We start from the raw sequence: 24,169 nt of genomic DNA, 5'->3' as shown, positions 1-24,169 counted from the left end.
TGCTCAGTTTGGCCAGGCAGCCAGCTCTAGGAAGCATCTTGGCTCCAAACTTATTCTATTTAAGAATTGTGGAGGCCACTGTGTTCTTGGGGACTTTCAATGCTGCAGACATTTTTTGGTACCCTTCCCCAGATCTGTGCCTCGATACAATCCTCATGGCTTGGTTTTTGCTCTGACATTCACTGTCAACTGTGGGACCTTATACAGACAGGTGTCTGACTTTCCAAATCATGTCCAATCAATTGAATTTACCACAGGTGGACTCCAATCAAGTTGTAGAAACTCAAGGATGATCAATGGAAACAGGATGCACCTTAGCTCAATTTCGAGTCTCATAACAAAGGGTCTGAATACTTATGTAAATAAGGTATTTCTGTTTTTTATTTTTAATATATTTGCAAAAATTCTAAAAACCTGCTTTTTCCTTGTCATTTTGGGGTATTGTGTGTAGATTGATGAGGATTTTTTTTATTTAATACATTTTTGAATAAGGCTGTAACATAACAAAATGTGAAAAAAGTGAAGGGATCTGAATACTCTCCGAATGCACTGTACAGTCACATCTGGAATTATTGCCTCCCTTGATAAAGATGAGCAAAGAATACTGAGCTATAGGCCTTTTGTATGCAATTTTTTGGAGGGGAATCATGTTATTTTATAGTAAAACCGTTGCTTAGATAAATAGATTTATTTATAAAGTAAAAAACTAAAATCTCAAAAAGAAAGGTGTCAAAATTGTTGGCACCCCTAATGATTCTTATAAATAAAATGAATAAAATGTACTCTACATGTCACGTGTGCTCCCTCTCCGACCTCTAGGTTACCAGGCTGCTCATTATGGCGCACACCTGGCACAATGGTTACGGGCATCTGCGTACAATGACACTCACCTGTACTCCATCACCTCCTTGATTACCTGCCTTTTATATGTCACTCCCTTTGGTTTCTTCCCCAATCATAATATTTTCTGTATCATGTTGGTGCGCTGTTCGTGTTTCTTGTTGTGTTTGTTTATTTATTAAATGTATTCACTCCCTGAACTTGCTTCCCGACTCTCAGAGTACATCGTTATAGAATGACGACTCAACAAAGGGAAGCATCAGGGAGTGTTTTTTTTGTTTGGTTTTTGTGTTGGAGGTGATGTCGGGTCCGGGTGTTGGAGCCGGAGCTACCTGGGAGGGCTCAGTGGGTTTGTAGGCTCCCATGCCTCAGCGGGTTCGATAGGCTCCCATGCCTCAGCTGGTTGAACAGGTTCCTGTGCCTCGACCGAGGCAGCCAGGGAGGTCTCAGCCGGCTCATCAGACTCTCACTCCTCAGCCGGTTCGTCAGGTTTCTGCACCTCAGCGGAGGCGATCGGTTCACTCCTGATCCCCGGGATCGTCCCTGTGGTTGGCGTCCTGCGGCTGGAGCCGAACGCGCCGGGGAGGGGGTACTGTCAGGTATGCTCTCTCTCCGGCGCTCTAGGTCTTCATGCTCCCGCGCCTTAGCAGAGGTGACCGGTCTGCTCCTGATCCCCGGGATCATCATCTTGGTCGGCGTCCTGAGGCTGGGGCCGCGCGTCGGGGAAGGGGTACTGTCACGTGTGCTCCCTCTCCGGCTTCTAGGTCACCAGGCTGCTCGTTATTGGGCACACGTGTCACCAGCATTACGCGCATCATGACACTCACCTGGACTCCATCACCTCCTTGATTACCTGCCCATATGTCACTCCCTTTGGTTTCTTCCCCAGTCGTCATTGTTTCTGTATCATGTTGGTACGCTGTTCGTGTTTCTTGTGTTCGTTTATTTATTAAATGTATTCACTCCCTGAACTTGCTTCCCGACTCTCAGAGTATATTGTTATACTGCATTAACATTCTACTTTTTTTAAATTAATCTGTTTAAGATACTGTATTGTGGCCTTTCATGGCTTCCTGTTTTACTGGGGTATAAAAATTAGGTAACACATGTAAAATCCATTTGTCATCCATCACCATGGGGAATGGCAAAGTACTCAGAAAATTAAGAGACAAAAATGCCAATTACACACTATTATGGCAACAATTAAAACCACTGGAACAGTGGTGAACTTGCCTGGTAGGAGGACCCAAGTGTGTCTGTGTATAGATCAGTATTTGTATTCAAATAAAATAAAATAAAATGTATTTGTCACATACACATGGTTAGCAGATGTTAATGCGAGTGTAGCGAAATGCTTGTGCTTCTAGTTCCGACAATGCAGTAATAACCAACAAGTAATCTAACCTAACAATTCCACAACTACTACCTTATACACAAGTGTAAAGGGATAAAGAATATGTACATAAAGATATATGAATGAGTGATGGTACAGAACGGCATAGGCAAGATGCAGTAGATGGTATAGAGTACAGTATATACATATGAGATGAGTAATGTAGGGTATATAAACATAAAGTGGCATAGTTTAAAGTGGCTAGTGATACATGTATTACATAAAGATGGCAAGATGCAGTAGATGATATAGAGTACAGTATATACATATACATGAGTAATGTAGGGTATGTAAACATATTAAGTGGCATTGTTTAAAGTGTTTAGTGATACATTTTTACATAAATTTCCATCAATTCCCATTATTAAAGTGGCTGGAGTTGAGTCAGTATGTTGGCAGCGACCACTAAATGTTAGTGGTGGCTGTTTAACAGTCTGATGGCCTTGAGATAGAAGCTGTTTTTCAGTCTCTCTGTCCCTGCTTTGATGCACCTGTACTGACCTCGCCTTCTGGATGATAGCGGGGTAAACAGGCAGTGGCTCGGGTGGTTGTTGTCCTTGATGATCTTTATGGCCTTCCTGTGACATCGGGTGGTGTAGGTGTCCTGGGGGGCAGGTAGTTTGCCCCTGGTGATGCGTTGTGCAGACCTCACTACCCTCTGGAGAGCCTTACGGTTGTGGGCGGAGCAGTTGCCGTACCAGGCGGTGATACAGCCCGACAGGATGCTCTCGATTGTGCATCTGTAGAAGTTTGTGAGTGCTTTTGGTGACAAGCCGAATTTCTTCAGCCTCCTGAGGTTGAAGAGGCGCTGCTGCGCCTTCTTCACAACGCTGTCTGTGTGGGTGGACCAATTCAGTTTGTCCGTGATGTGTACACCGAGGAACTTAAAACTTACTACCCTCTCCACTACTGTCCCGTCGATGTGGATAGGGGGGTGCTCCCTCTGCTGTTTCCTGAAGTCCACAATCATCTCCTTTGTTTTGTTGACGTTGAGTGTGAGGTTATTTTCCTGACACCACACTCCGAGGGCCCTCACCTCCTCCCTGTAGGCCGTCTCGTCGTTGTTGGTAATCAAGCCTACCACTGTAGTGTCGTCCGCAAACTTGATGATTGAGTTGGAGGCGTACATGGCCACGCAGTCGTGGGTGAACAGGGAGTACAGGAGAGGGCTCAGAACGCACCCTTGTGGGGCCCCAGTGTTGAGGATCAGCGGGGTGGAGATGTTGTTACCTACCCTCACCACCTGGGGGCGGCCCGTCAGGAAGTCCAGTACCCAGATGCACAGGGCGGGGTCGAGACCCAGGGTCTCGAGCTTGATGACGAGTTTGGATGGTACTATGGTGTTAAATGCTGAGCTGTAGTCGATGAACAGCATTCTCACATAGGTATTCCTCTTGTCCAGATGGGTTAGGGCAGTGTGCAGTGTGGTTGCGATTGCGTCGTCTGTGGACCTATTGGGTCGGTAAGCAAATTGGAGTGGGTCTAGGGTGTCAGGTAGGGTGGAGGTGATATGGTCCTTGACTAGTCTCTCAAAGCACTTCATGATGACGGATGTTAGTGCTACGGGGCGGTAGTCGTTTAGCTCAGTTACCTTAGCTTTCTTGGGAACAGGAACAATGGTGGCCCTCTTGAAGCATGTGGGAACAGCAGACTGGGATAAGGATTGATTGAATATGTCCGTAAACACACCAGCCAGCTGGTCTGCGCATGCTCTGAGGACGCGGCTGGGAATGCCGTCTGGGCTTGCAGCCTTGCGAGGGTTAACACGTTTAAATGTTTTACTCACCTCGGCTGCAGTGAAGGAGAGCCCGCAGGTTTTGGTAGCAGGTCGTGTCAGTGGCACTGTATTGTCCTCAAAGCGAGCAAAAAAGTGATTTAGTCTGTCTGGGAGCAAGACATCCTGGTCCGCGACGGGGCTGGTTTTCTTTTTGTAATCCGTGATTGACTGTAGACCCTGCCACATACCTCTTGTGTCTGAGCTGTTGAATTGCGACTCTACTTTGTCTCTATACTGGCACTTAGCTTGTTTGATTGCCTTGCGGAGGGAATAGCTATACTGTTTGTATTCGGTCATGTTTCCGGTCACCTTGCCCTGGTTAAAAGCAGTGGTTCGCGCTTTCAGTTTCACCGAATGCTGCCATCAATCCACAGTTTCTGGTTTGGGAATGTTTTAATCGTTGCTGTGGGTATTACGTCGCCGATGCACTTTCTAATGAACTCGCTCACTGAATCAGCGAATTCGTCAATGTTGTTGTTGGACGCAATGCGGAACATATCCCAATCCACGTGATCGAAGCAGTCTTGAAGCGTGGAATCAGATTGGTCGGACCAGCGATGAACAGACCTGAGCGCTGGAGCTTCTTGTTTTAGTTTCTGTTTGTAGGCTGGAAGCAACAAAATGGAGTCGTGGTCAGCTTTTCCGAAAGGAGGGCGGGGGAGGGCCTTATATGCGTCGCGGAAGTTAGTTAGTATTAACTATTTTATACAGTATTTTGTTGCTGATCTTTATCAAGGGTGCCAATCATTTTGGATGTCTGTACAGTACATTGCCATAGTTAATTATGGGTTGGAAGGTGTCTTGTACACATTTTCTCAATGTAATATGGGGGAAGGGTCAATGCTGCGTTGGTTCTACTTTTGGCAATACGCTTTTTGATTTAATTCCATTGTCCAAGTGTTGCTCAATCTCCCCTCTACCTAATTTAATATGAGAACCAAGACCCCCCCCCCCCCCCCAAAAATAACAAAAATAAGTTGGACTTTTAGTTTCTCCATTGTCTAACCAAGTCTTCAAGCAAGAAATGCAGTCACTTGACAAAAAAGTTACTGTCCAACTGCCCACATAACCTAAAATAACTGCTCAGTTGTCATAAACCTTGGTCAACTCAGATAAATGTCAAATTTCACTCACATCTTATAATATAAAGTGATTTCCACTTCCAAATGTATGTTTTATCTCAAATGGACCACCCCACATAGGAAACAACTGAGTTAGATTGAATATGTAACCCTAATGTACAGCAATCAAGATCTGAAACTTTGGAAACTTGTTTTTCATCACAGAGTCAAATGATAATGAAGAACAGACCATTTAATCCTTATCAGGACTTATTTTTCAAGAATCTGATAGAAAGAGTAAAGGAGGTAGAACGTGATCTCTATAAACCTAGTGATGTGTCTAGGTAGATATTGCTCCTGACCACACTCCGAACCACCTCTTCAGTTCTTAAGACATTGGCTCGAATCTAGGTTGTACCTTTAGATTTCGAGAAAATTAACTAAAGAATTTTTCACTTCTCTTATTGACTTCTCAAACCCCGGCCTGCGTGATCTGCTAAGTCTGCTCCGCTAGCGTTCCCGGAAGTCTTGCGATGTTGCATCTCTGAGTTTAGAAACTCAGTGACCAAGGTCTGAATCAAGGCCCTGAATTCATACTGTCCAGTCTCAACTAATCCTGTAGGTTATTCCAGAACCACAGCCCGTAAAATCAAAACACTGGTTTTTCGAATGTCTGTGCATGGATATGAGATTTTAATAAGTAACCAATCATGAACGAGCTGCTAAATTTCATAAGAAGGGTGGTATGGTGGAAGCTTCTGACAAATGGCCAGATACCAGTGCTGTAACATTCTTCTGGTTTAGTGAGGTCCAGCCTACACTCTGGTGTACGACACAATAGTGGGTGTGACACTTAGCATTAGTAATAAAAGCACACATGATAAACTACATCAAGATTGAACACAATGGAGGTAGCAGCATGCATACATACAGTCACATCTGAAATTATTGGCACCCTTGATGAAGATGAGCAAAAAATACTGAGCTTTAGGCCTTTTGTATAGATTAAATTTTTTTTGGGGGGGGGGGTTCTATTATTTTATAGTTAAACAATTGCTCAGAGAAAAAGATTTTATTTAACAAGTAAAAAAAAAATATCTCCAAAAGATGTCAAAATTATTGGCACCCTTAACGATTCTTGTAAATAAAATTAACAAAATGTAATCTGAATAAATACTACTTTAAGGTAATCCTAACATAATGTAATGACCTGACTAGATCATAAAGGAACAATTGTCCAGACAGGGGATTGAGTTTACGAATTGACGGTTTATTAACCCAACTTTACACAGGCTACTGTTTGGCCGTAGCCCACGCCAAATAAATGAAAGATAACCACACGCCATCCGTGACCTTCTCTTGTGAAGGCCAGACATAAGAGAGAGAACAAAGGCTAAACCTGGTCTTAACTTCCAATGCTCCATCCCCCTGCCCAACCCCCCTCCACGCCACTCCGCCAACCGCCAGGATGCCCGGCATCAGAACATTCCAGGCATTCCCGTGATTGGCAGATAGCAGGTTGATTGGCATGTCGGACCCCGCGAACACTGGGTACTGGTAAGTACAACACAACCACCTACCAGCCTAACACAACACACAGCTGTCTGTGCGGGTCACTACAATAATATCTATTCTGGAATCCAAGCCAGATTTGCCCCAAGGCCTAAATTCTTAAACATTTGGGAAATATATTTTTCAGTGGCCTGTGTAATTTGGGACAATATATGCTTAACACTATCAAGATGATCATGCATTCTTGATAGTCTGATATTATCACTGCTTGAAATTCTGGCTAATACGTGTTTTTTTTTATAAGGAAACATTACTGTGCCATTCAAAAAAAACTTAGATTGGACATTATGAGTAACACAACAGAAAATATATTGCTAAACATTACATTTTCAAAATACTTACCATATATACACACAAACGCATGTGGACAGCCCTTCAAATGATTGGATTCGGCTATACCAGCCACACCCGTTGCTGACAGGTATAGTAAAATTGAGCACACAGCGATGCAATCCCCATAGACAAACATCGGCAGTAGACTGGCTTTACTGAAGAGCTCAGTGACTTTCAACATGGCACCGCCATAGGATGCCACCTTTCCAACAAGTCAGTTCATCAAATTTCTGTCCTGCTAGAGCTGCCCAGGTCAACTGTAACTACTTTTATTGTGAAGTGGAAACGTCTTGGAGCAACAGCTCAGCCACGAAGTGGTAGGCCACACAAGCTCAGAACGGGACTGCTGAAGAGTAAAAATCATCCGTCCTCAGTTGCAACACTCACTACCGAGATCCAAACTGCCTCTGGAAGCAACGTCAGCAAAATAAATGTTAGTCGGGAGCTTCATGAATTGGGTTTCCATGGCCAAGCAGCCCCACAAGCCTAAGATCGCCAAGCGTCAGCTGGAGTGGTGTAAAGCTCTCCGACATTGGACGAAATGCGTTCTCTGGAGTGATGAATCACTCTTCAGCAACTTGCAGTCCGATGGACAAATCTGGGTTTGGCAGATTACAGGAGAACACTACCTGCCACAGTGCATAGTGCCAACTGTAAAGTTTGGTGGAGGACAAATAGTCGGTGGCTGTGAAATTCTAGACGATTATGTGCTTCCAACATAGTGGCAAAAGTTTGGGGAAGGCCCTTTCCTGTTTAAGCATGTCAATGCCCCGTGCACAAAGCGAGGTCCACACAGAAGTGGTTTGTCGAGATTGGTGTTGAAGAACTTGACTGGCCTGCAGAGCCCTGACCTCAACGCAATCGAACACCTTTGGGATGAATTGGAACACCAACTGCAAGCCAGGCCTAACCGGCCAACATCAGTGACCAGCCTCACTAATGCTCTTTCGGCTGAGTGGAAGCAAGTCCCTGCAGCAATGTTCCAACATCTAGTGGAAAGCATTCCCAGAAGAATGGAGGCTGTTATAGAAGAAAAGGGGGGAACCAACTCCATGAACCAATGCCCATGATTTTGGAATGAGATGTTCGACGTGTCCACATACTTTTGGTCATGTAGTGTATACTGTATATGAAATAGAAAAACATAGTAATCTAAAATAGATGTTTATACATATGAATCACTTTATTAAGGGAATGATTAGAGAAATGTGTTGTAGGGTTGATTTTACATGGTAAACATTTCATTAGACATGACACACAGCCAGGCTTCACAATTCCCATCTTAGAGAGCTCTGGCAGGGTTTGGAATGGTACAGTACAGGGGGCTCCTTACAGGCTGCAGGCCTGCAGCTTCTTGTCAGCCTGCTTCAGAGACACCCAGGTGTTGAGCATGGAGGCCCTCAGTTTGGACCACACCAGGTGGTCACTGAGCCCAAAGATCTGAGCTGCAAACTGGGCTGCAGCGTCAGGGGAGAGGACTGTGGAGCAGCCAAGACCTTTGGGAGAGAAGCAGTCAGGGTTAGGGTAAACACACAGATTCATTTCCAGGAGAATAACCATACATTACTGTACACACACAGCAAGACAGACCACACGGAGGGATATACTCACCGCTGGGCATGCGAAGGGATGACCAGATGTCCTGTGCCCCCCAGTCAGGGGTGATAGGAGGGCAATTGATGACTGGGTGGGCGGTGTTTCCTGACATCACTGGACCAAGGCCATTGCTTCTGCCCGCCACAGCCACAAACACAGTAGGTACTCCGTCTCCTGGGAAAATACTGCACATTAGCCCATCCATACAGAAGAGTAAAATGTATAATGTTTTATATTAGATAGGCATTATTTTAGCCAGTATACTGCACAGTTACTCCACATACCGAGCAATTATTCAAAATGTATGTACCACATAATCTTCCACTTTCAATAACCATAAGCAGGCAACGGCTTGTACAATCTATGTAGAGGGGTAGCTATGTTCTTTTTTGTCCACCCACACCAAATGCAATCAGGACACGCAGGTTGAAATATCAAAACCAACTCAGAACCAATTATATTCATTTGGGGACAGGTCAAAAGGCATTAAACATTTACGGCAATTTAGCTAGCTGCTGTTGCTAGCTAATTTGTCCTATTTAGATAAGCTAGCTAATTTGTCCTGGGATATTGTTATTTGACCTGAAATGCACAAGGTTCTCTACTCTGACAGTTAATCCACAGATAAAATGGTCAACTGAATTAATTTCTCATCATCTCCCCTCCTTACTTCAGGCTTCTTTTTCTTCTTTGGACTTTATATGGCGATTGGCAACCAACTTTAATAAGGTGAATTACCACAACCGACCTCAGTTAATCTTTCAATCACCCACGTGTCTATATGCTACTAAAATCCAATGAGGAGATGGGAGAAGCAGGACTTGGAGCACATTGAGCGTCACAAATAGAACTAACTTCTATTTTAGCGCCTGGCAATGCAAATGCTCGTTGGCGCGCGCAAGCAGTGTGTGTGCAATGATTGAATATCATGTATGTTTACATTTATTTTGCAACGCTCGCACATGCAACACAAGCGGTATGGTCAGCATGTTAGGGGTTGCCAGTAAGGTTAGGGCTATAATGCTGAGCTCAGCCCACCTTCGTATTCAGCTTTGATGCGAAGAGTTTCGTCTGGTCCTTTGTGTGCAGAGGTGACTCGGAGAACACAGTGGATTCCGTAGGAGCCACAGGCCTTCCTGATCTTCTCACAGTGGGCTAGGTCAGAGGTGGAGCCCATCAGAACCACCACTCTGCCACAGGCCTTGGGCTCCAGCAGAAGCTAGGGACACATACAGACACCCCATCAGTCTCTACTGAATGCCAGACCTAAACTATTTCACTATGGGCTGTACTTGTATCATGTCTCTGTGTGCGTCATGTGACAGATTAAAACAAACTGGGTTAAATTGACAAGAGGTTGTGAGGGAGTATGCAAATCTGAGATTACTCGGGTTGATCAAAGACTGGTCACAAAAAGGTTGAGCTTTTTTAAATGCTGGGATTCACGTGAGAATCCCATAATGTCTAGGTTATAACACTGGAATGGACCTCAATTAAACAGACAAGTTAATGTTAAACTATCTGGGCCCAGATTCACAAAACCTTCTTAAGAAGAAATTTCTTACCCGCCATTTTTTCCTTAACTATAGATTTAAGTTACATAAGAACCTTTTTGAAGAATAGTATTTACATGTCACCTTAACTTTTCGCTTAAGAAATTAGATTATTGAAAATACAGTTATTGGAAATGTTGTTAATTCCAAGATAGCTAAACCCTCGTCTTAAACTCAGGGCAGTGAGATAAAAAGCTCATGAAAGCAATTGTTTAATTCACAAACTGAATTTGAAAGTTTCAGTATTGATTATTTTAAACCCAAGAACATGTTTTAGAACAGTAATCTCAGTAAGAAATAAGATAACATGATTGCCATTGCTAGCTAAAATAGTTGCATAGCAATACACATCTTAAAGACATTTAAGAAGTTTGTATGAAAATCATTAATTCTTAAAATATTGTTGAGGAATTGCACTTACGAAGTTCTTATTTTTTCTTCTTCTTCTTAAGAACCTTAAAGTTTTTGCGTAAGAAGTGTTTTGTAAATCTGGGCCCTAATCCTCTATCATTATGGTATGTTGATTCAAAACAAACTAGTGGCTGTTGTCCTGATAAGAGATACAGCTAGTCAGCTCCTGTTATTTTAGGCTAAAGGGCACCGGACTAGTGGGATACACAAAGCTAGCATACCTTCACTCTTTCAGAGACCCACTCAAAGTTTTTCTTCACCATCTGCATAGCCTCAGGAGTCACCTCCTTCAGGTCCCGGTACACCTGCAGAGGACACAGGTTTATACTACAGCTAACATGGTGTAACTCAAAATCTGTGGTGGTTAAATTATGGCAACATTAGCATTTTTCCATAAAGGGAAGGCAGGATAGCAGCATTGGACAGAGCTATGCAGCAGACCATCTCACCTGTTTGTCTTTCTGCTGACTCCGATCTCCCGCAGGCCACAGCCTCCAGGAATCATTGTCAATCACGTCAGCAAGCACAATCTCTTTGGTGCGCACATTCACACCAAACTCAATCTGTCAAACAGTCAGAGAAATGCATGTTAACGGGAAGACATTCAATTCAAAACTTCCAGAACTAACTAAGAGCAAAACAATGGTGCACTTCATTACCTCCCCATACCATCTGAGGGTGATGCTGAGCCACATACCTTCATGTCCACCAGTGTGCAGTTCTGGGTGGCCCAGGCCCTCTCCAGAACCTCAAAGATGGCAACAGTGCTGCGGTTCATGATGTCCACCTCACAGCGGCCGATGTTGAGCCCAGCCAGAGAGAACTTAGTCTCCAGCAGCTGCTCCTCCGACCACTGAGGGTCATTGTTGGCATCATCCTAAGACAAACAAATAGTGACCAAGATTTCAGATAATGATGTAAACTGTAGAACACGGCAATATTTGTATGAAGGCTGATGATGGACGAAGCACCTAACTTGAAATGTTTTCACTTGAGCGGAAAATGAATGTGTGCAAATTAAGCAGGGAGATTGGATTAGCAGAGAGACTTTCTCTGATAATTTCTCTGCTGGGCATGATTGGACAGATACAAATACACACAAACACCTTGAAGAACATCTCCATTTTCAGAGGGGAGAACCTGTAGCCCTCCTTGACGCCTGGGTTCCTCTTCAGGAAGGATCCAGTAGCCACCCGCCGACAGACCCACTCGATGGGGATCATCTCACAGTGGGCCGCCACAAACGCAGTCTCAGACTGCTGCCTTACAAAGGCTGTCTTGATGCCTGAGGTATAAAAAGAACACCACGAGGACTTATTTCAGCCATTGGTGAATAAACAGCACCACTACTACAGCTGTGAAGGAAGCCAATTATCAGTCAATCAGGGAAGCCATTGTCTTCGATGAAGGGGAGGAAAGGGGGCTGGGGTGTGTCACGTTCTGTTTGATTAAAAGACGCATGTTCCGAATCAAGGAATTCATTTCCATAGTTTAGCTTACATCATGAGGGACACATTGAATGCAATTACCCCCATTTCTTTAAAAAATGTTGTGATATGGAGAGTCATTTCTGAACAGGGAGTGTTTAATAATGACTACCATGATCTCAAGTTCAAAATACAGGAATGCAACATGACCTGGATACCCAGGACAGCTAGCTGCCCAATGTGGTCAGTTACAGACAGAACACTCACTAATCATAGCTGTTTGTTTGCATTCTAGCCTGTGGACAAATGCATTCCTGAACGTTGGCACACTTTACTGACCCAGACAATATATATTTCTCACATTACCATAAAGCTTTAAAATTGATTACAGAATGTTATGAATATATGGAGGGCACATCTAAACTAGTTATCACACTCACCGACACATAACCAAACTCATCATTAGCATTAACGAACTACAATCATGAATGATAATTGAAAACACTGTAGCCTGAAGACTCACCCGCTTCCTGCAGTAGCTTGAAAACACAGCTCGTGGTTCTGTTTGCTATCGCGGCCTTGCCCTCCATCTGGTCCTTCCTCACCGCATTCCCGGCCGTGATTTGGTCCTTGGACTGGACCAGAACATGGCCTGGCTCATCCACGAGCTCGAATATCTGCTTGGTCTTTCCCTCATTTAGTTTCTGTCCAAGTTTCAGCACTTTAACAGAAAGCAGAAAAACATCAGTGCGAAATCGACGCTGAAACACTTATTTACGGGAATGCTGTTTGCAACTGAAGAAAAATATGTTGTACAAGTTTTATTTTACATGAAACCATACCTGATGCAGGTGCCATGTTGGTAGATAATCTGAAAACCTGAAAAATAAAGCAAGTAAAGTTAAATTAAAACAACAGTGTGGGAAATGTACACCAAAAATATCTTACTTTCATCTATAATTCTCGCCACTTTACCTGCAACTCGTGGATTCAGCGCAGAAAGAGAAATGTGCTGCAGGAGTCACGACTGATTTTCTGAATCCAGAAAAGCCAATTACAATTTAGTATCGATTCGGGAATAACCAATTACAGTAATGTAGGCCTCACCACGTGGGGAAAACTTTTTTTCCGCTGCTCACCCCAACATATCAGATCATCCCAAACACGGACATAGTTGTAAAATAAGTGTCTTTGAATTTGTACTTAGTATCTATTGAATACTTTCAAATAAATCTAATAACTTTATCACCAAAAAACATAGGGTGAATGACTGCATATCGGTTCTCAGTCAAAGTCCTAATCGATATGAGTTTGTATTACTTTCGCAATTTGACACGGAGTACTCCGTCTGTTGTCAGGGGATGTCAATGAAGTTCCCCATTTTGTATCCCTGTAGGTTGAGCCCGTTCGTGTAGCCGTAGCTCTGTTGTCAACACGTGTCCAGTGTTTGAGCGTGGAGATACACGCTGTGTGAAGTAGACAAGCACCGGAGGCGCAGGAATTTAAGAATGAGCGAGTTCGAAGAATCTGGCATCGGAGAAGAGTGCGGCGTTTTCGGCTGTGTTGCAGCAGGAGAATGGCCAACACAACTAGAAGTTGCCCAAGTGTTAACTTTGGGACTTGTAGCGCTACAACATAGGTGAGTTGATGTTTTCTAGCGAGCACTTTTGTATAGCCATCCGCTAATTACAAATTCCCACTATCTTGCCCATCTTGCCCATAATTGATTAGCCACACTGCTATAATGGTTACAACTTTCATCACTTTAAAAAATGCATTGTAGTGGGCAATGTCTCAAAACAACGTGGTGTGACGTCAACGTTCCACATTGCTTTGCAACTTTGTACATTGTGTTACATTGTTTCCCGTTAAAGTATGGCGATCTCTGGACTTCCTTGGAGTCCAGACTGCTAAATTTTTCCAATGCAGACTCCACTCAATATCTTTCGGGAAAGGTATTGTGTGCCACAACTTTCAGACGACTCCTATTGTATACAACAGCCAACTGGTTACAATGATGTTAACATCATTTGTAACATTCGGACGTGATTAGGCCTACCTGTTTTTGTCGGACAGAGGCTGCCATTGAGTAGACTGAGTTGATCTCTATAATGGGAATGTATTGGTCCTCCTCCAATTTGCACTGGAAAGCAATACTCTCAGCACAGCTGCTCCCAGTATCATTTTTCTTCACAATTCTACAGGTATCTAAAGAAAACAAGGATTCAAGAGGGCTAATACATCAGAGATTGAGTTGAGGGGTGAAATGCCTTCATCATTGATTCATCGATCACTTTTGTGTAGAAGTCTGATTCTTGACCTTGGTCCTCTCAAGTTGATTGTGCTGATGTGTTCTGAGAAAACATTTCAAAATGTATACTAAAGAATGTGCAGATTGCAATCTTATTGTTCTGCGTTTTGAGCACATGGATACACAGAATTCAAATTGCAGTTTTGGAAAGAAGGCTAGTGTTTTTGCACATTCTCAGCAGTTTTCGGACTCCTCTCACCAGCCCACTCTCCCATGATTAGATTAGGAGTCTTATTGGTAAGTCACAGGACTGACTCACACAGTCACACCGTCCATCATTAGTCTGTTACTGAGCCTTTGGTCTCGAGTGGATTTTAAAATGAGATGAGACATAATTGTGGATGGAGGAGGTACAATTTCAAACCTTGAATCAACGCTTTCCTTTTCAGTCCTCTTTTTGCAGTCAGATCCTGTCTTTTATCGGTATCAGAATTGTCTGGAAGGAACACAGAGGCATGCAACATCACTGTTAATGCACAATTTCATAACTTATTTTCCTCAACCAGGTTCTACTGGCTCCAACTACCAGCATTGGGGCCGATGGGGTTTATTTTTAATGTTATAGTTTAGGTTGTTATAGGCAACAAAATATGTGGGATATGTCTGAAGATGTGATGGCTTGCGTTGGAGTGTCTGCTATTTTTTTAATATAGTCACCACAAAACTACAGCTATGAAGGAAGCCAATTATCAGTCAATCAGGGAAGCCATTGTCTTAGATGAAAGGGTGCTGTGTTGGGTCACGTTCTGTTTGATTAATAGAAGCATGTTCCGAGTCACAAGGAATTCATTTCCACGGTTTAGCTTACATCATGAGGGACACATTGGATGTAGTTACCCCCATTTATTTTTACATTGTTGTGATATAGAGAGTCATTTCTGAACAGGGAGTGTTTAATAATGGACTACTGTGATCTCAAGGTCAAAATACAGGAATGCAACATGACCTGGATACCCAGGACAGCTGCCCACTGTGGTCAGTTATAGACAGAACACTCACTAATCATAGCTGTTTGTTTGCATTCTAGCCTGTGGACAAATGCATTTAGTGGTGACTTTTATATAGTCACCACTAAATGATTTGGAGTGACCTTAGGTTGATCTACAAAGGAGTCACTTTATTACCTGTGTGTGTTTGTTTGTCCTCATTCTTTGGGATAACCTCATAGCTTTGATCTGTGTAAGAGTTAACTGGAGAAGTCATGGCATCTGTGTCATTCTCATACCCCATCATGGCCCCAGCCAAAATGGCGCCAGCCTCTGCTTGTTCCTCATATCCCATGGCAGGTCCACTATCCGACCTGGTCAAAATGGCATCCACCTCGTCATAGAACCTCATGAGACGGCGTGGGTCTGTGCTGTCAGCCCTGCCTCTCTGTAGGGAGCGATACAGGTACTTGAGGTTCTTGTATTTGGTGTGACACTGCTTCCAGTCGCGCTCCACCCCCTGCTGCAGTAGCCGGCAGGAGATCTGCACAAAGATATCCCTCTTCCTGGTGGAGCTCTCCAGCTGCCTGCACACACCCTCCTCAGACCACACCTGGATCAGAGCACGCACCTCCTGGTCACTCCAGTTCCGGCCTGTGTCAGACACCGTTACCACGTGGAACTGCTCGGAGCTAGATTGATCCAATGGTGATAGATGGACTCCTAGGATGGGAGACAGAATGTAGAATAGAGTGAGCATAAGCAATTATGCCAAGCCCATGTACTGCACAGCATTTCAGAAGGCTTCTCTGCTATAGGTTATTTGATTACACATACCTGATTCCCTTTGGTTTTGGTCTGTGTCTTGCTCATAATCGTCACTGTTGTCATCTGAAAGATGCATTGTTCTAGAAATGTTAAAAGTAGGTCTAAGCAATGTATTCATTCAGTATCTCATCACCATCTGTAAACTTGGAGTATTATTTTTTTGGTTAAAATCTCACCATCGTCTATTTCAATAACCAGGTCTCCTTCAGGTTCTTTAGACTGTGTCTTGCCTTCCAGAGGGCCCAGCCTCCCAGCTCCCTGGTCCCCTTCAGGTCCTCTCTGCATATCCTGGTCCCCATCAAATCCCCTGTCCAGCACTATGGCCTCTACCTCATCAAAGAACTTCATGTACCTTCCTGGGCCACTTCCACTGCTGCCTGCAGCGTCATGGGCGCTCTTGGCTGTCTTGTACTCATACTTGAGGTTCTTGTATTTAGTGCGGCATTGTTTCCAGTTGCGCACCACTCCGAAGCCCCTCTGCATGCAGCGGGCCATCTCCTGGAAGATGGCCTTGTTGCGTAGTGTTCCTTTGAGGCGTTGGCGGATGTGGCGGTCAGACCAGACACAAAGCAGAGCTCGCACCTCCTCATCTGTCCAATGGCGACCCCCCTCAGGGCCCACGTATTGGGCATAAGGGAGAGCCTCGTGAAGAATCTGACACAGGCCTCCTAAACAAACACACACATTTTTAAAGGAATGTCAATCAGGGGATCCATTTTTGATATTGTCTGTTACTGATACTCTGGTTTATTTAGATTCAGTGTAACCCTTTTTCTAGGCTAATGGTATGTGACTCCAGTTATGTCTGAGTCAACATTTTTGTCATGAAGCGGCCTCTAATCTAAATGAGGGATACCTCAAAGATTATGCTAATTAGACTACTGCTGTGTATACTAAACATCTTCCGATTTTATTCTATTGTAAATTAGTCTATAAAAGTCCAGTGTGTCAGCATTATAATATTTTTTCTGAGCCAGTACACTGTTCCAGTTACCTTCCTGTATTATGACTGGGGAAGAGTGAGCCTCTTTCTCACTGGTCAGATCCTCCTTTTCCTCCCAGTCACTTTGGTTCATTTGGGTGTCCATCACGGCTGCTTCCCCCTGGCTGTAGTTGGTGGATGTGCCTGGCTGTTCAGCCTTCCTGTCCTGCAGTCCCAGCCTCCTGCACTGGGCCTGGCACTCCCTCCAGCCACGCAGCACGCTCAGCCCTTTCAGCTGCTCTGAGATGCATTCAAATGTGGCTCTACTGCATACACCTGAATGCTGAGCTGCTCCCAGCTCCCCCCACACTGACAGAAGAGCCAGCACCTCCGCTTCCCTCCACTGCCCTGCTGCACCTGTCTCTTCCACCTCTAGAATCTCCTCCTCTTCACCTCCTCTTTGTCTCCATGCTCCTTTCTCCATGTTTGAGCTGACCTGGAAATGCTTATTTCTCTCCCAGCCCCCCTTCCTCTGGTGCCTGGTTCCCAAGGCAACCAGGCGGTTAAGCCGAGAGGAACGCCCACCCAATCAAAGCAGCCTCACTACTGGCTTAAGCTGTGTGGTGTGGGGGAGGGACGGATGGATTGTAATCCGAGAAGCAGCTTGGCAAATTGGCTGAGGCTGCAGTGCAAGGCCACTCCATATAAGGCAACTCCACTGCAGATACACATAGCCCATCATTTTCCCTGTTCTAAAACACTTCTCCTTTACCAAACCGGTTAAGTCTGCCCTAAGACAGTATACATACAGAAAGCTAGCCTCAAACATGTTGCATCAAACAAATTGTCTGAAGACTAGAACCTAAATGTTATTCAAGCAATTTATTTGTCTTTGTTTATTTAGGGGTCAGGAAAGTGCTGGAATCGTCACAAGTAATGGAGTCAACCCACCAACGTACAACACCCTCAAGGTAAAAATGTGTGACATACAGAACCATTCAGTACGAAAACATGAACGAGAAACATGGCTATAATCACACTCATTCCAGATAATGATGATTACTCAACATCCTTTCAGTGTCCTCAAACTAAGCACAATACCACCACCTTTCCCCCAAAACACATTAACACGTCAACTAAAGTCTCAGACGGGGAGGGAACCTGCTGTACAGAAATAAGACAACAGTTATGTCATCACGTTAAAGCTTTACTAATCACATTTTGGCTACAATTTGTATTTATTTTTATGAATGCACAAGATCTTAGGAGTCAATGTTCAGTATGTGTGTCCAAGATGTCTGCATGTGTTATTGTTCTGATTTGGTATGCCGCTTCCCTTCACAGGGGATGGGGTTAGTGAACAATGCCTTTCCACCTGAGGACCTTCTGAAGCTGCGCTATGGTAACCTGGGCATCGGGCACACACGCTACTCCACCACGGGCATCTCTGAGCTGCAGAACTGCCAGCCCTTTGTGGTGGACACACTGCACGGCAAGATAGCTGTGGCACACAATGGGGAGCTGGTCAATGCAGCCGCACTGCGTAAAAAGGTGGGCCATGCTGTCATATGCAATGACTGTGTGTGCATTTGTTTATATTGTAGTTGATTATTGTGTATTTGTGTATAAGCATACATAACTGTGTGTGTATGGCAGGTGATGCGTCACGGCGTGGGTCTCTCCACCAGCTCAGACAGTGAGCTCATCACCCAGCTGCTGGCTCTGACTCCGCCCATGGAGGAACTGGATGCCCCTGACTGGGTGGCCAGGTCCATTCTATGGCCTTCTAATCCATTCCAATAATATCCCATTTCTTTTACCCCCTGTGAAGATCATCATCTTGATTGATTGTTTATTCTCTCTATTGCAGGATAAAGAACCTGATGCATGAGACCCCTACATCCTACTCACTGCTGGTGATGTACACAGATGTGATCTATGCTATCCGTGACCCGTACGGAAACAGACCGCTCAGCATCGGACGCCTCGTCCCCATTTCCAAACTCCACACTGCAGGTGTTTTTGGTCCTTCCTTAGCGCTGCATGGTATTTGTGTATCTTTGTCATGTGTATTTTCGATTTAACTAATCTACGCGCAGAGTTACTAATCTATGTAAAATTAGTCAAATATATTGGCATACTTGCACTTTATAATGGAGTGCAATGGTGCAGAATGATCTGTTTTTCTCTTTTCTAAACTGGTTGAATGGCTATTTTTACCCAGTAGGGACTTGCAACTTACCACAGGTAAGATAAATTACACATAAATTAGAATCACTTGCCTCCAACCAAATTATGATTCAGGCATTTTTTTGACTAAAGTGAAAATTCTAAATTGTATTTTTTGGTCCTGTGCAATTTGTAAATCAAACAAATACTTGTGTGAACACAAAGTAAAAAAATATATAAATAAGTCATATTATTTTAGAAGAAATAGTGAGTCGTGCAAGTCTGCCAATATATTTGACCGCAACTATATACAGCTCTGGAAAAAATGAATAGACCACTGCAAAATGATCAGTTTCTCTGGTTTTACTATTTATAGGTATGTGTTTGGGTAAAATGAACAGTTTTGTTTTATTCTATAAACTACGGACAACATTTCTCCCAAATAAAAATATTGTAATTTAGAGCATTAATTTGCAGAAAATGACAACTGGTCAGAATAACAAAAAATATGTAGTGTTGTCAGACCTCGAATAATGCAAAGAAAATTAGTTCATATTCATTTTTAAACAACACAATACTAATGTTTTAACTTAGGAAGAGTTCAGAAATCAACATTTGGTGGAATAACCCTGATATTTTTTTAGCCCCCTTTTTCTCCCCAATTTTCATGGTATCCAATTGTTAGTAGTTACTGTCAGGTCTCATCGCTACAACTCCCGCACGGACTCGGGAGAGGCGAAGGTCGAGAGCCATGCGTCCTCCAAAACACAACCCAACCAAGCCGCACTGCTTTTTAACACAGCGCGCATCCAAACCGGAAGCCAGCCGCACCAATGTGTCGGAGGAAACACTGTACACCTAGCGACCTGGTCAGCGTGCAGGAGTCGCTAGTGCGCGATGAGACAAGGATATCCCTGCCGGCCAAACCCTCCCTAACCCGGACGACGCTAGGCCAATTGTGCGCCGCCCCATGGGCCTCCCGGTCGCGGCCGGCTGCGACAGAGCCTGGGCTCAAACCCAGCCACCCGGGAGGCCCCATAACCCTGATTTTCAATCACAGCTTTCATGCGTCTTAGCATGCCCTCCAAAAGTCTTTCACATTGATGTTTGGTGACTTTATGCCACGCCTGGCGCAAAAATTCAAGCAGCTCAGCTTTGATGGCTTGTGACCATCCATCTTCCTCTTGATCACATTCCAGAGGTTTTCAATGGGGTTCAGGTCTGGAGGTTGGGCTGGCCATGACAGGGTCTTGATCTGGTGGTCCTCCATCCACACCTTGATTGACCTGGCTGTGTGGCTTGGAGCATTGTCCTGCTGGAAAAACCAATGTTAATTGAAATGCATTCCAACCTCTTGAAGCTGGTTGAGAGAATGCCAAGAGTGTGCAAAGCTGTCATCAAGGCAAAGGGTGGCTACTTTGAAGAATCTCATGTGAAATGTTTTTATTTGTTTAACACTTTTTTTTGGTTACTACATGATTCTATATGTGTTATTTCATAGTTTTGATGTCTTCACTAATATTCTACAATATAGAATATAGTAAAAATAAAGAAAAACCCTTGAATGGGTAGGTGTGTCCAAACTTTTGGCTGGTACTGTATATATAATTGAGAGGATGGATGATTGACAAGGCCATATTGTGTCCTCTGTCAGGTGCTGGCGAGGGAGACACAGAGGGCTGGGTGGTGTCATCAGAGTCCTGCAGCTTCCAGTCAATCGGTGCTAAGTGAGCTCTCATCACCAGTGACCAACCTCTTATTGCCATGGCAACATGTGGTCCTGTGGCTCACAAGCTTCTCTCTCTCTCTGTCTGTTCCTTAGATACTACAGAGAGGTGATGCCTGGAGAGATAGTCCAGATCTCCAAACACGGTGTGAAGTCCCTAAGCATCGTCCCTCGCCCCGAGGGAGACCTCCCTGCCTTTTGCATCTTTGAATATGTTTACTTTGCCAGACCAGACTCCATATTTGAAGGTAGGCATAGACAGTAGTTGTCCTGGCTAATAACACAAAAACGTTTTAAGTTGTGAGAGTAGTAAATAGTTTGGCTGGGAGGTTACAGCACATTACTTGCTTTTTAGCTGATGCCAGAGTAGCTATAGTTTCCTCAGTGTTTCCACCTGGTGTTGCAGGTCAGATGGTGTACACAGTCAGGCAGCGCTGTGGACGGCAACTAGCCATTGAGGCCCCTACAGAGGCAGACGTGGTCAGCACTGTGCCTGAGTCTGCTACTCCTGCTGCACTGGGATACGCGGAACAGGTGAGTCGTGGCACCTATTGAATGTTGATAGCAATAGGGTGCATATTCTGACTCGTGCATATTCATACAATATTCTAGGCTTCAGTTTGTACTCTTCTGTTCCATCTCTGCAGTCGGGACTGCCGTACGTAGAGGTTCTGTGTAAGAATCGCTATGTTGGGAGGACATTTATTCAACCAAACACACGCCTCAGGCAGTTGGGGGTGGCCAAGAAGTTTGGTGCGCTGACAGACAACTTTGCAGGCAAGCGGGTGGTGCTTGTTGATGATTCCATCGTCAGGGGCAACACCATCGCCCCCATAATCAAGCTGTTGAAGGAAGCAGGAGCCACAGAGGTGAGTGGCCCAGAGCTGTATTATTATCAGTCCTCCTCTTAATATCAATTATACTGCATGTTAGTCTCTCTCCTGTTTATAATGGTTGATTACTCAAGTTTCAGTAAAGTTTTATTAGTCGTATGTATGTGATACGCATGGTATACATCGTCCAATGAAATGCTTACTTGCAGGTTCCTTCTCGACAATGAAAGACTACATCGGGTCTCACATTGTCTGTAATGACCACTCATTTTGGTTGCTGACCTCCCCTCCCATAGGTCCACATCCGCGTTGCCTCCCCACCCATCAGGTTCCCCTGCTACATGGGCATCAACATCCCCACAAAAGAGGAGCTCATTGCTAACAGGCCAGAGTTTAAGGACATTGCTGGCTATATTGGTGAGATTTGGAATACTTATTATTCGATGTACTTATTATTCGACGTGTGTGTGGTCCAGATTTTAAAACGGTGATGTTGTTCTGTAATGTAGGTGCCACCAGCGTGCAGTATCTGTCAGTGGAGGGCCTGGTGTCAGCGGTGCAGGGGGGAATCCCCACCCTCCAGAAGGATGAGCGGATCAGCACCAACACCAAGGCCAGCAGGATAGTGGGCCACTGCACCGCCTGCCTCACAGGCAAATACCCTGTGGAACTGGAGTGGTGACCGCTGACCCCAACCTCAAACCACAACCACTATCTTGACCACACTACTGCTGTTATTGTACTTAACCTAATGTCTAAAGTGTGAACCTTAACCCTACTCTAACCAAGGAAGTGCCTCTTGGAGCCTACTTGGTCACAGTATGGGTGCCTGGGGCACGGCCTCACCTTGACAAGTAAACACAGAATTGCTGTAGCTACTAAATTGTTCCTGAAAGCTGTTACTGTTTGAGTGGTGCCTGGCCTGCTTTGGTCTGAAACCTTTGGGCCTTGATGCTTCCACTCTGGCAACACAATAACCTTATGCAGGTCAATGTATTACATTTCAACCCAGCCTTTTCATTCCACATAATATTCCATTGTTATTAAAAACTAGCATTCTGACCCCTTTCTCTCATTGGAGAGATTAGTTACAAGTGGCCTTATCCAGCTGTAAGACGCACAACTTAAAACCAAAAATTTTATGTGAAAACAACTTGCTTCCATTTAATTTAGCCTAAAACCTCTACTAAATAGACCTGCAACTGTATTTTGCTTATATCCTGTATACAAAGTGGTTGAATCCTGTTTCCCTACTTTCAGACTAATTACTGTCCCTCCCTTAAAGTGCATACTACACTGAACAAATATAAATGCAACAATTTCAAATATTTTACTGAGTTAGAGTTCATAAGGAAATCCTCAATTGGAATAAAATCATTAGGCCCTAATCTATGGATTTCACATGACTGGGAATACAGATATGAAACTGTTGGTCACAGATACCTATCCTTTGCATAGAGTTGATCAGGCTGTTTTTTGAGGCCTGGGGAATGTTGTCCCACTCATTAATGACTGCAAAGTTGATGGAAATTGACGGGAACACGCCGTCGTACACGTCGATCCAGAGTATCCCAAACATGCTCAATGGGTGACTTGTCTGGTTGTGTACAGATCCTTGCGACATTGGACTGTGCATTATCATGCTGAAACATGAGTTGATGGCAGCGGATGAATGGCACAATGGGCATCGGGATCTCATTCAAATTGCCATCGATAAAATGCAATCATGTTCGTTTCCAGTAGCTTATGCCTACCCATACCATAACCCCAACCATGGGGAACTTTGTTCACAACGTTGACATCCGCAAACCGTTCGCCCATCTGCCCGGTACATTTGAAACCAGGATTCATCCGTGAAGAGCACACTTCTCCAGCATACCAGTGGCCATTGAAAGTGAGGATTTTCCCACGGAAGCCAGTTACGATGCCGAACTGCAGTCACGTCAAGACCCTGGTCAGGACGCGCATGCAGATGAGCTTCCCTGAAATGGTTTCTGAGGAAGTTTTTCAGTTGTGCAAACCCAGTTACATCAGCTGTCCTGGTGGCTCATCTCAGACCATCCTGCAGGTGAAAAAGCCAGATGTGGAGGTCCTGGGCTGGCGTGGTCTGCAGTTGGCCTTACTGCCAAATTCTCTAAACCGCTGGAGGCAGCTTACGGTAGAGAAATTAACATTCAATTTTTGGGATCTTTTATTTCACCTCATAAAACATGGGAACAACACTTTACATGTTGCATTTATATTTTTGTTCCATGTAGATTGAAAGACTTTGAACATTTAATTAGTTCATTGTGCTTTCATTTTCCCCATCGTGATAAACATGTAAGAAAAAAAGCAATTAATGAATATAAAATACTTTTTTGAAAACCTTGTATATAAAAAAAAAAATACAATTTGAGTCATTCAGTATTTATTATGCACTCAGTTATGAAACACCCCCATGGCAGTAATAGCATCTATAGGAAATTCAATATATATACAGTACCAAACA

At 44.1% G+C, this 24,169-nt stretch overlaps 2 protein-coding genes across 2 annotated transcripts; one reads left to right on the top strand and one right to left on the bottom strand.

Annotated features, from left to right (window-relative positions):
• Window positions 1-8,134: 8,134 nt before the first annotated feature.
• LOC120054934 (multifunctional protein ADE2-like) lies at window positions 8,135-13,298 on the bottom strand. Its single transcript, XM_039002687.1, has 10 exons — window positions 12,939-13,298; window positions 12,806-12,842; window positions 12,487-12,684; window positions 11,643-11,821; window positions 11,234-11,413; window positions 10,986-11,099; window positions 10,758-10,841; window positions 9,611-9,791; window positions 8,588-8,746; window positions 8,135-8,472 (listed from the first exon to the last, which is right to left on the bottom strand). Exons 2-10 carry the CDS (start codon window positions 12,819-12,821, stop codon window positions 8,306-8,308), a joined length of 1,278 nt encoding a protein of 425 aa, XP_038858615.1. The 5' UTR covers window positions 12,822-12,842; window positions 12,939-13,298; the 3' UTR covers window positions 8,135-8,305.
• Window positions 13,127-22,740, top strand: LOC120054933 (amidophosphoribosyltransferase-like). The gene is made up of 11 exons (XM_039002686.1): window positions 13,127-13,602; window positions 17,855-17,921; window positions 18,295-18,501; window positions 18,607-18,719; window positions 18,821-18,966; window positions 20,774-20,846; window positions 20,942-21,093; window positions 21,252-21,379; window positions 21,493-21,714; window positions 21,975-22,095; window positions 22,188-22,740. The coding sequence occupies exons 1-11, from the start codon at window positions 13,472-13,474 to the stop codon at window positions 22,358-22,360; spliced, it is 1,533 nt and encodes a 510-aa protein (XP_038858614.1). The 5' UTR covers window positions 13,127-13,471; the 3' UTR covers window positions 22,361-22,740.
• The last annotated feature ends 1,429 nt before the right edge of the window (window positions 22,741-24,169 follow it).

Source organism: Salvelinus namaycush, chromosome 10 (assembly GCF_016432855.1).
Source record: "Salvelinus namaycush isolate Seneca chromosome 10, SaNama_1.0, whole genome shotgun sequence".
NCBI classification, from domain to species: Eukaryota; Metazoa; Chordata; class Actinopteri; order Salmoniformes; family Salmonidae; genus Salvelinus; species Salvelinus namaycush.
The sequence above is the reverse complement of the archived record's forward strand: the minus strand, read 5'-3'. Positions and strand labels throughout refer to the sequence as shown.

Bases quoted from the DNA above. Each gene is read 5' to 3' on its own strand.
- LOC120054934 (XM_039002687.1), bottom strand. The intron at 11,100-11,233 runs GTATGTGGCTCA...ACTGTTTGACAG, and splicing joins GCACACTGGTGGACATGAAG to ATTGAGTTTGGTGTGAATGT. The intron at 10,842-10,985 runs GTGAGATGGTCT...TGTCCTCTGCAG, and splicing joins GTCAGCAGAAAGACAAACAG to GTGTACCGGGACCTGAAGGA.
- LOC120054933 (XM_039002686.1), top strand. From the start codon at position 13,472: ATGAGCGAGTTCGAAGAATCTGGCATCGGAGAAGAGTGCGGCGTTTTC. The intron at 13,603-17,854 runs GTGAGTTGATGT...TTGTTTATTTAG, and splicing joins CTTGTAGCGCTACAACATAG to GGGTCAGGAAAGTGCTGGAA. The intron at 21,094-21,251 runs GTAGGCATAGAC...CTGGTGTTGCAG, and splicing joins ACCAGACTCCATATTTGAAG to GTCAGATGGTGTACACAGTC.